The sequence below is a fragment of the Pipistrellus hanaki genome (genome assembly GCF_964339955.1).
Source record: "Pipistrellus hanaki genome assembly, chromosome: 8".
In the NCBI taxonomy this organism is placed as follows: domain Eukaryota; kingdom Metazoa; phylum Chordata; class Mammalia; order Chiroptera; family Vespertilionidae; genus Pipistrellus; species Pipistrellus hanaki.
Window position 1 is genome coordinate 9,782,326 of NC_140510.1, and position 12,273 is coordinate 9,794,598.

Here is a 12,273-nt window from a genome sequence, read left to right on the forward strand (position 1 = left end):
TATTTGTATAAGAATGCTTATACAGCATAAACTAGGAACAGCCAGGTGTCCATTAAGAAATTAATTCTATGATGGAGTACAAGGCAGTGGTTAAAAATGATGAGGTAGACCTGAATATGCAGATATGGAAATATCCCCAAGATAACAAAGCTGCAGAATATATGGTACAGCCTCTCTGACATTAACGAAATGTGTGTGTACACACAAATGCATGCAAGCTTTCCCCCCATAACAAAAGAGCAGAAATTTAACAGAGGTTGCCACTGCTTCGAGGGGAACTATCCTTAGTTGTGGAGAATGTGGCTTTCAGAACTCCTTTTGGATCTTCCTTATATTGTTTATATCTTTATAATCATAAATGTTTATTTTTGGCTTTGTAATATAATTTTGATGTAAAAGTATTTAAATATTAATGGATATTTTCTCTAAAAATTATTTCCTTTCAGATGATAAATGGCATGCTTAACTGCACTTGGGAAAGCTATGAAGCAAGCTGACTCAGGAATAGAAATAAAGTTCCTTTATTTTAATTGACAAGGTCTTACATTAGGAATACCGGAGAAGAGGGGCTGGTGCCAGATCATCAGACATTCTTCTAAATGTCTTCTGTTTCCTACACACCCTCTCCCTCCCCCAATACAGCGCTGTGTGAGCCAGTAATTCTAGAAATGTAGCACTTAGCATTCTCCTAGTCCCTTCCCATCACCCATTAAATGAACATAAAGCATTGTCAGAGAAGTCCAACAACAAAAAACCCCCATAAAATAATCTTCAATACTCCTATACTTTAAATTACTAAAGCACATCTTTATTTAGCAATTGAATAATTAAAAGTCACAGCTAGAGTTTTTTTTCATGTTTGTACCTGGACAACTATTACTCAATCAAATGAATATGGCCAATAAAATACATGTCATAGCATTTTATATAACATAAGTCATTTTAGGACTAAAACAGTTTTAATGCATTTTAATCCTGTTTGCTGCTAGTATTCTAGGTATTTTACATGAATTAACAGTAGAGGTTATAATTCCACTGATATTAAGACAGATAACTACACAGGCCTTTCAAGCATTCAGTAAGTTACATGACAAACACAGTGATTTCAAATTACCCAGTGTTGACCAAATTCAAGCTTACACATTAAAAAAAAACAAAACAAAAACAACCCTAAGCTTCTTTGCCTCTTAATTAGGGAACAAACCCTATATATGGAGATATATTTTTGTAGGGTGGGAGAGGAGTTAGTTTAAAAAATTAGGGAGATAGTTCCATTTGCTACAAGTTCAGTACAGTGAAATATGAAATGGCAGCAGAAATGCAAAACTATATTTTAATTAGGAAATAAACTAGACTTTTAAGATACTTTTTGCCCTTTATATTTACATATAGCACCTGTTACAAGAAAACAATTCCAAATTAAAACACCCTTTACATAGAATTATAAACACCACCAATGAAGATACAGTAAACTACTTGTCATAAAATTAAGCCTACACTGCAGAAAATAAAGAGTAGCTTTTCTTATTGGAAAAGATTACAACATGGATTGTAAGTGCAACGGCACGGCGCTATAGAAACACTGAGCTGGGCAGTTTGTTTCTTAAGCACATATATTCGAATGATAGGAAAGTGAAAACAGCTTAATGTAAACTGCTTTCACTCTCTTAAACCTGCCCCCGGACACGTATCTGATGTGTCAGGTTTTTGCCCCCTTCAACTTGTGGTGCAGTATTGACTTTACCCCTAAGTATAACACAAATCTAAACAAACGTAGTTATGTAATGTATAAAAATGCAAAGCAGAAATGACTTGGCCGAAGCTAGGCTCAGTGTCCAGCAACAACAGTCAACTGGGCAGCCTCTATTGTACTAAATCACAGAGAAGCGGAAAAGCTAAATATCACACAGTTACCTTTTAAATATCAAATGACCAAGAGATCATTAAAAAAGAGAGAGAGGGATCATTGTAAAGCATTTAAACTTGGGTCCAATCCAATGACCTCTACATACTAACCCATTACATTTTTTTCATATTTATAAGACTCCTAGGATATTTTCATATGCATAAATTAAATCAGTAGTAAGCATGAAATAAAGTGCTATTTGAAATTCAAGGAATCAATTTCAGTATTAAAATATGGCCTACTCTACAGAATACAAGAAAAAATGAAAAATCTTGCCAAATCACTAAAGATGGGGGCAAGAGAATCCCAGAATTGGGTTGAAATTTTCTTGCCCAGGAAGGCAAATAACTGGAACACTAATTCAAAGTAAAAACTAAAAGCTTCTTTTAAGTATAAGGTAAAATGGGCTCAACTGTGACTACAGTAGATTTGGGAAAACCACGAATCAGTGCCTATTGGGACTAAGACTGTAAGCAGGGGTGAGCCCCTTTGATGGCTTTTGGTGACCATTTTCTTTAGCAGTGTGGCATTTTAAAGTTGTCACAAATAATATCACTAAATTTGGAAACTCCCAGGGTTAAAGGGCCCTGAGACTGATCTTTTAATAACTGTTAACAGAAGTTAATGAAGGAAGAGATCACCTCAGTTGTTCAGGGTACTTCACGAAGACTCAGTTGTGAAAGGGAAAGTAATGATTTTGTTTTACAAGTTGGAGGGTGGAAGAGAGGTGTCAAAAGAATCAAGGCCCCACTGAGTCAAGTTTAATAAGTAACAAATAAATACTACCCTTTAAAGAAATTGTTGAAAAAGTCCACCATACCTAAAGATGTTAGCATAAAATACAAGGGATGGGGAGGGGGGGAGGGGGGAGGGAAAAGAAAGGAAGGGAACTTGGTTGTGTTTTGCTCAGTTGACTTAATTAACCCTTAAACATTTAAGACAAGTCAGAGTTGGGCTTATCTGTATGATACTGAGAATAAAAAGGCAAAACTCTGTCAGCGGCCTCTGCACACATTCACCATGCTGGATCTTAGGCATGGTTTTCTGGCTTCATCAGTCACTCTCTCACGGTGATGTCCTCATTGCAGCTGCAGAAGTGACAAAGCCTGAGAACTTTCCTTCATGAGCAACAAGTCAGCAGAACGTTTTCCCTCACACGAAATGAACCTTTCACACTGGAGAAATCTAGACTTCAGTTGCATTACATTTAAAAACAGTATGCAAACATTTTCTTGAAAGTTCCTATTCTAGAGCTAAAACAAAGCAAAAATGAAAAAAAAAAAAAAAGCATATTAATTTGAAATATGCTTCAACAATGACTGCGCTTACTTATTTTGTTAATCTTCACCAGAGGATATTTTCCCATTGATTTTTAGGGAGAGTGAAAGAGAGAGGGAAAGACAGAGAAAAACATCAATGTGAGAGAAACAGTGATTGGTTACCTTCTTCTGCAGGAGCCCTTGACAGGGCCAGGGTTGGGGGAGAAGCCTGAAACCAAGGTATGTGCCCTGGACCGGAATCAAATCCAGGACCCTTTGGTCCTTAGGCTGGCGCTCCATCCACTGAGCCAAACTGGTTAGGGCAATGACTGCTCTTCTTTATAATGAAATTACATTTTCTTCTAAAATTGAATTTTCTGTAATGGAATGGAATACACTCTTCCTTTTCTTTTTAATCCCTCACTGACTTTTTTTTTTTTTTTTTTAAACCAAAGAGTATCCCTATAATCAAGTCACAATTCTCATAACATTGAAAGATACATTCATTTTTTTTTTTTACAGCATGAGACATACAAATATCATTTTTCCTTTTTAAACAACAAAGTAAAAGTTAAGTTTCAATCTTTTGCCCATAGAAAAATATTTTCTATATCATTTATACTACAATAGGAAAATTTGACAGTATTTAACTAAAACTTCTATGAGTACAAGGTTTTAAAACGTTTTCATTCCTGTATTTTAAATTTTGAAAGGTTTCAGGAAGTTAAACATTAGGATTTCCCCCTAAAATTGTAGCCTTTAACTTGAACCATTACTAATACCTTTCACTTTGTAAATTTAAAAAAGATCAGCTGACTTATTTAGGTAATGAGTCATTATAGTCAGCGTTGATGAACTGCACCCCAGCAGATACTACTTCTGGCTGCCCATTTAGCGTGCATTACTAAAATGAAAACAATGAATATTAAACTTTAGAAATCAACAGGAAACTGCCACAGAAAAAACATGCAAATAAATAGCAGCAAATTTAAATAGGAAACAGAAATAACAATTGGTATTTTCACCAAGATTATGGAAATAAAATGTCTAATTTCTGACTGAAATAGGGCTAGTTTTTGATAACATTGAAAGGCTTATTGTAATTGCTACTAAGAATGAAATCTGTATACAAAAAATGGTGTTGATGATAGTTGTAGACATTGTAAAGAAAGCTGAACCCCCAAAATTCAATTTAGAGATTCATTTCACGAGCTCTTTATAAAATTGCTGAAATTATCTATTAGCAGTTAGCCCTAAAATGTTTTATTATGTAAGTCTGTTTCTACGTAATTCTCAAAGAACTTTACAAATAGTTGCTTGTGTTGTGATCACACTGAGGCACCAATAAATTTTTGTCAATGGATCAGTAATTCTGATATTTGATTCAATTAATCCAGTGGGTTTTAATGAACAGAGCTATTTCACTTGGAGGAAACAACATAAACACAAATGCTGCAAGGACAGTGGTGGGATAGTTGAAGCAAACGGGAAGTAAGCAATGTTAATAAAGTCACTTTGTGGATGTGACAATTACATAAAAGCACACTGTGGCATAATTTATCTTGGTCTTGTCATGTTACTAAGAGATGTTTATTCCAACAAATATTTACCATAATGTATTACTCTAAGGAACTTTAAATCAAAATTCACCTGAACTACAAAATAATCACAACAAATGAAAGAGATGTAAACTTACTCCACATTACTGTGGTATAAATAATTTTTATGAATTCAAACCTACTTTGGCAACCTTGCCGTCAGAATATTTTAAACATTCAAAACACAGATATTAAATAGAACACTGTTAAAAATTGTTTCCTTCGTTCTTCCTAGTAAGATTATAAAACAAATAATGCTTTAAAATTCTACTACATGTTCATATTATGCACATAAATTGATTGCAAGTGGACATATATTCTAAATCTTAGTTTTATGTTGTAAGTGCTTTTAAATATTAGCCTTCTAATTTGCACTAAGAATGTTTTTACACTGCACCTACAGCTTAAATACCTCACAAAAGCTTATGCTTTGTCAAGGAAGCATGGCTAGCAAACTGGATCAGGTCCCAATGAGGGCCACTTCGAAAAGTCTAGTTATTTTCTAAACTAAGTGACATCAGTGAAATCACTGCTTGAATATAATTCTTGCGCTAAAACCCTAAAATTCATGAGAATTTATGATAATCACACGTTGCCTAAAATAACAGTGAACTTAGATAAAATCTTCCAGGTTTCTTTCAGCTCTGATGTGTACATGGTGCTGCCAGCGGAAACAGGCTTTTGCTCAAATACCTGATTAGACCTGATCAGACCTGCCAACAAATTATAAACAACTGTACAGTTAAAAAGGAGGCCACACAGAGGAAATCAAAATAGATGCTGTTACTCTGCAACTATTTTGAATGAGTGCACCAGTGTAACAAATACTGCCAATCCTTTTTGTGAATGTAAAGTCTATTCCAAAATATTCTTCATCCTGTGTAGTGAGTGCTGACACAAATCAGATGCTCCAACATACATTTGAAATGAACATCATAAAACCATCGTAAATCAGAGAGGAAAGGTTTTCACAAACATTTCTTAGCATTTAAAAAAGCCCCTGGTTCACAAATAACTATTTCTACTTGTGAGAGTAACAGTCAATGTTGATTGACTGGGGGTAAAGGGAGGGGGCAGTAGTTTAGGTACAAGAAATCTGGCATTTTTATCACTTGATGTTACATGATATGAGTGAAATCTAGACCTACTTGGTGTACCAAAGCTAGGATGATTCTAGAACCCTACATAGATCAATAAGCAGGTTAAAAAATTCTTAGGTATCGATATAATGGATAAAGTCTTATCTATTGAGTGAACAGGGAAGCATAATTAGCATATTTTAAAATTTAAGACCCCAATAAATGTGCCTTTAAAAGCATTTTTTTTTGTACATCACAATACTGACAGAGAACACCTCCCAAATGAACAACTGATATATGCGGGACTTAAACACTGGCCTTAACTGTTAAAAAGGGCAGCAGTGCTCATTGCCAACCATTATGAATCTCAGAAGTATAAACATTAAGCCCTAAAGAACATGCCAACCATGCCACTTATGTTTATCTCTATACAACTGCATCATTTGTTTTCTAATCATATTCTATCCACATAAAACAGACCAATTTTCTTTTTAATTCATGTGAAAAAACTGCCCAGTTTTAATTATGTAGACCTGAACATGATTTCACTTTTCAACTGATCATCATATCATATAGCAGCCTATATTACATTTACCTGTTGTCAGAGAATGGAATGTTCAAATAAAACTACAGTTTATTTACTCTTATATTGTCTTGACTATAAAATTCAGAAATAGATAAGAGAGTTTCTCTTAGACATACTGGTTATGTTTACTATTCTTTTTAGAAAACTTAAAATATTTTAATAAAAATTTATTGGTATCTTGGCTATTAATGATTAGGACTTAACTTCCTAAAATTTATTATTTTGGATTTTGACTATCTGAAAGAACATCATTTAGATTATACTGAAGATTTTAAAATGTACATTTCCCTCCTCATACTAAATGGCATCTCAAAATGTCCTAAATTTTATCAATACTATTCTGAAATATTCAGAAAATACCAGTAAAAGTCAATTTCAACCATAATCCATATAAAATAATTGTGTAATTATAACACTTCAATAGGTGAGCAAATTTCCACTTAAATTAAAATGGCAATTTTAAAATGCTATCTCCCTACAGACTTAAAAATTAAAATAAAAACATCTGAAAAGGAACATATACAAGTCCTAAAAGGGCATCAGGTCCTCCATCAGCAGGACAGCTAACATTCTCCATGAATTAATATGCTTATAACCTAGTAAGTACATGTAAATTGGAGTAACTTAATAATATACAAAAATGACCAGAAAAATCCTCATTTCAGTTACCGAAGGATTTCATTTCAGTAACTGAGGGATTATACTCTGAAACAAGTCAAACAATGTTTCTCAATCCTTGTTTGGAGTATCCTAATAGACTAGTGTGAACAAAATGTGATATGAACTGAAATGAATGCTGAAGAGTAATAATTCCGTTAGTAATAGAAATAAGCAACTAACTGGTCTAACCCTAGCTTAGAGTATCAATATGTTTAACTTTAATGTGCATATTAGATGCCATTTCTAAAGTGAGGGATAAAACAAATATAAATTTGAAGAATAAAGCAACTTTTAACTTGAGCTGCTAAACTGTAACCCTTGTCTTTCAGGAAAGGAATGTGCAGATTTAAACAATTCCATAGCAGCAGAACGCTCTCAGAAGAACACAAATTACCTTTGCTTCCAGTGACAAAATAGAGGGTCTGAGTAAGAAACACAATTTCCTTACCCTTCTTTGACTGCATACCTCTCAATAAAAGAAGTTATTTTCAAACGTGAACTGATTAAAAATGCGTAAAGATGTAAGTGTACAGAATACACACATACCTCCTAGTGGGTCAAATGAGTGCCTCTTCATTAGACATACAAAGATGTCTCAAGGCACTTACGGGGTTAAGACATAATACATGCATTCCTTTATATTAAGTACATGAAATCACATGATTTGGAATAAGCCAACCTTATGGTAAATATATTACATTATTAAATTCAAGAAAATTTGTAGATTCATATTTATATTTTCTGTAAGATGCTGGTAAATGGACAATGTGCAGCATTTCCTGGGAAAAGCAAATCCACCTTTCTTCTTATGAACAGCAGGTCTCTACAGGGGGAGTGAAGGGAAAGATGTGCTGCATCCATAGGCAGTGTATTGGCTAATATTGAAAATGATATTGCTAAAATTTAAAAAATAAAATCTGGTAATCAAGTAACACAGTAAGCACACGAATCACTGCAAACACCAGAGCTGACTCTTGATGTTTACTTCTTTTTGCTTTCAAAGTACAGGTGTGTAGCAGAGATGACAGAATTCTGAGTCTTGTTTGTGGCAATTCTTCCGGTAGGGGTCTGCATGGCACCACTACAAAATTTCATGTTACCCTGAACATACTCAGTTCTTCACTATTTGTTCGAAACAAAGCATGAAATAGTCTTGAAACACATGAATTATAGGTTTTGAGAGTGACTTTTTTTAAAACATAAAGTGCAACAGTGCTGAAGTTTTCAGTTTTTGTCAGTTCTTCATTTTTTGTTTAGATGCCATTTCCTGCAAGTAGTATTATGGCACAGTGAATATAATTGGAAAGCAGTTTTCTAACACATACTCCAGATTTTTTGCTTTCTTATTTATTTGATGATGTTGTTAAGGGTTTAACAAATCCTTCTTCATAAACTTTCAAAATAGCTTCACATACAAATCTGTATTGACTCTGAAAAAGAAAGTATGAAAAATAGAACTGATTAGAAAAACTGGAAAATGAAACAAAGAAATAACAAACAAGTCACTTGACTTGCTTATAAAAGAAATACAAAGTAAAACAACACAGGGATACCATTCTTCATGAACAGACTAACAAAAAATAACAGTCTGACAACACATTTTGTTGGAAAAACTCCCTCATGCATTGCTAATATTCCTAGCATTGCCACAATCTCTATGGATGGCAATTTGGCAGCATCTAACAAAATTACATTAATTTATCTATGGACCCAGCAATCCTACTTTTAGGAATCTACCAAAGATAAACTAGAAAAAGAAATTGAAAACATATTCATAAGTGAGGCTATTATGTTATTTATAATAATTAAAAAGTAAAAGTGGCCCTAACCGGTTTGGCTCAGTGGATAGAGTGTCAGTCTGTGGACTGAAAGGTCCCAGGTTCAATTCTGGTTAAGGGCATGTACCTTGGGTGTGGGCACATCCCCAGTAGGAGGTGTGCAGGAGACATCTAATCAATGCTTCTCCCCCTAGATGTTTCTAACTCTCTCTCCCTTCCTCTCCGTAAAAAATCAATAAAATATATATATTAAAAAAAAAAAAAAAAAAAGTAAAAGCGATCCACTCCCCATCAGGAAGGGGCTGTGAGTAATCTGCGGCACATCCTCACAGTGGATACAATGTAGTGGGGGAGGAAGAAAAGTCTAAAGGCCAGAATGATTCCAGTATATGTTAAGTAAAAACAGCAAGGTAGAGAAAATGGCACATAATATGTTATTTTATAAAAGGAGGATATAAACACCTCTCTCAATATATGGGGTGGGGTAAGTGTAGCTTTACAGTTGTGAGCACACAAAACATAGGATTTATTCTTGTATTATAAAAGCAAGGGAAGGATACTAGTATATCATTAAAAAACAATTTCCTATAAAATAAAATAAAAATAAGGTTCATGAGAAGGCTAGAGACTAGACTTCATTGAATACACTTCCTTCTTTTACATATTTTACTTTGGAACCATATAAATACCCCATAATTAAACCATTAATTTAAAAAAATCTAAAAATTGAAAATAACATGAAACAAATCAATGTGTATATCTAGCTTAGGGGTGTCGAACTCAATCAGAGAAGGGCCCAAAATCTAAAATCCAGCCTAAATCGCGGGCCGAATGGTTTACTGAACAGTCATAAACTGACAATGTCATAAACTGACAGCGGAGTGCAGTGATGACAGCGCGGTGCGGGCCACATTGCAAGGCCTGGCGGGCTGGATTTGGCCCGCGGGCCTTGTGTCATGTGATTCTAGCTGATGGCAGAACTAAACAGAAAGGAGCTATTGCAAGGGACTTTAAAACAGTAATTTGACTGTATATCTTTTGTAGAATATACCCAAAAAGCAAAAAGAACTCTAGAGCCGAAGCCGGTTTGGCTTAGTGGTAGAGCGTCGGTCTGCGGACTGAAGGGTCCCAGGTTCGATTCCGGTCAAGGGCATGTACATTGGTTGCGGGCACATCCCCGGTGGCGGGTGTGCAAGAGGCAGCTGGTCGATGTTTCTCTTTCATCGACGTTTCTAGCTCTCTATCTCTCTCCCTTCCTCTCTGTAGAAAATTAATAAAAATATATTAAAAAGAAAAAAAAAAAGAACTGTAGAAAAATTTTAAGTTATTTTCAGTAATCATACTGTCTGTGGTAGTTGTGTTAGTTTAGTTGTTCTGAGATTGTTCTTGTGTAATCAAATTAAAACAAATAGGTATTTGCGATATTCTAAGTCTTTCATTGCTGGTATTGCAGAGAACCAGCATTTTTGTTAAAGAATAAAGGTGGTAAAGATGTAAGGTAGAAGACATTAAGTAAAAACTGAATTTGTATTGGAAGCACCAGTATTAATTCGTAAGTTCCGGGCGAGACTCCGGGGACCCAGGCTCATACGGGGAGAAACTTGAGTGTCTGGCATCGGGCGGAACTCGAGAGCAGCTTTCTCTCAGAGGTGCTTGCAGCGATTACCTTGGGACACTTAGACCTGGGCCTCTTAGGGCAGGGCTGAGATCAGCCATAGCTGTTTGCTCCGCCCTGTTTATTCCCTGAGACCTCGCCCCACCCAAGCTGTGCACAGAGGCCTTTGCATATGAATGGCCTGGCCCTTTGCAATCTAAAATTACCTAACAAACTGCAGCTGGGTGAGAGAGACCCAGAACATCCAAAATAAGGCCCAAGGCCCCATAACAGCATGCATCTGGGCACCTCCAAACCCCAAACAAAGAAGAGGAATCTGCAGATCTCTCTGTTGCTCCTGCTGGGTAACCTCAGGTAGAGGCTAACAGCACCTCCTTAGAGATCCAAGAGCCAGTGTACCCAGTGGACAGAGTGAAACCATCCAGATTACAACTCCTCAGATCCATAAGGGACACACTCAGGGGCAGACTCAGTGAGCACCAAAGCCCCACTGAAGCAAGTCCTGCCCCATAAGGGGGTCTCCAGCACAGAAGTTCTCCCATCATAGACACAGCCGATTGGCCTGGAGGTCAATTCCTCCCAGTGATACCAACAACAATCAAGGCTCAACTACAAAAGACTGTGCACACAGCCCACAAGGGGGGCACCAAGAGTGTCCACCTCAGGTAACAATGGAGGCTAAGCCACTGGGCCCTACAGGACACCTAGCACACAAAGGAAAGCAGCCAAAATGCGGAGACAAAGAAACATGTCACAAATGAAAGAAATGGAGGAAAGCAAACTATTGGACATAAAGTTCAAAACTACAGTTATAAGGTTACTCAAGAATTTTCTAGGAACTGTCAATAAATTTAGCCAGATCCTCGAGGATATGAAAAAGGACCAACTAGAAAATTAAGTATACGCTGACTGAAATAAAGAATAATATATAGAGATTCAACAGCTGACTAGAGGATTGCAAGAATCAAGTCAAAGATTGAAATACAAAAAAGTAAAAAACACCCAACTGGAAAAGCAAAAAGTATCCAAAAATATGAAGACAGTGTAAGGAGCCTCTGGGAAAACCTCAAGTGTACCAACATCTGAATTAAGGAGTTGCCAGAAGAAGAGAAAGAGCAAAATAGTGAAGACCTATTTGAAGTTAATGACTGAAAATTTACCTCACCTGTTGAAAGAAATAGACTTTACAAGTCCAGGAAGCACAGAGAATCCTAAAAAAAAAAAAAAAAAGGAATCCAAAGAGGACCACACCAAGACACATCATAATTAAAATGTCAAGAGCAAAATACAAAGAGAGAATAGTAAAAGCAGCAAGAGAAAAGCAGTTAGTTACCTACAAGGGAGCACCCATACGAATGTCAGCTGATTTCTCAACAGAAACTATGCAGGCCAGATGGGAGTGGTAAGAAATATTCAAAGTGATGAACAGCAAGAACCTACAACCAAGATTACTTTACCTAGCAAAGCTGTCATTCAGAATTGAAGGTCAGATAAAGAGCTTCACAGATAAGAAAAGGCTAAAGGACTTCATCAACACCAAACCAGTATTATATGAAATACTGAAAGGTATTCTTTAAGAAGAGGAAGGAGAAGAAAAAGGTGAAGATAAAAATTATGGACAACAAATACATATCTATCAACAAGTGAATCTAAACATCAAGTGAATAAAAAATCATGAACAGAATAAACTGGTGAATATAATAGAATCAGGTGCATAGAAAGGAAGTGGACTGACAATTCTCAGGGAGAAAAGGATATGGGAGGTGCGAGAAGAGATTGGACAAAAATCGTA

At 35.7% G+C, this 12,273-nt stretch overlaps 1 protein-coding gene across 5 annotated transcripts in view; it reads right to left on the reverse strand.

Annotated features, from left to right (window-relative positions):
- Positions 1–505: 505 nt before the first annotated feature.
- Positions 506–12,273, reverse strand: part of PTPN4 (protein tyrosine phosphatase non-receptor type 4) — a 175,468-nt gene continuing 163,700 nt past the window's right edge. For all 5 annotated transcript variants that reach the window (XM_084892217.1, XM_084892214.1, XM_084892216.1 and 2 more), the window contains one exon: positions 506–8,518. In XM_084892217.1, the coding sequence (XP_084748343.1) occupies positions 8,432–8,518 (87 nt within the window). In that variant the 3' untranslated portion in view covers positions 506–8,431. The remainder of the gene's footprint in view (positions 8,519–12,273) is intronic.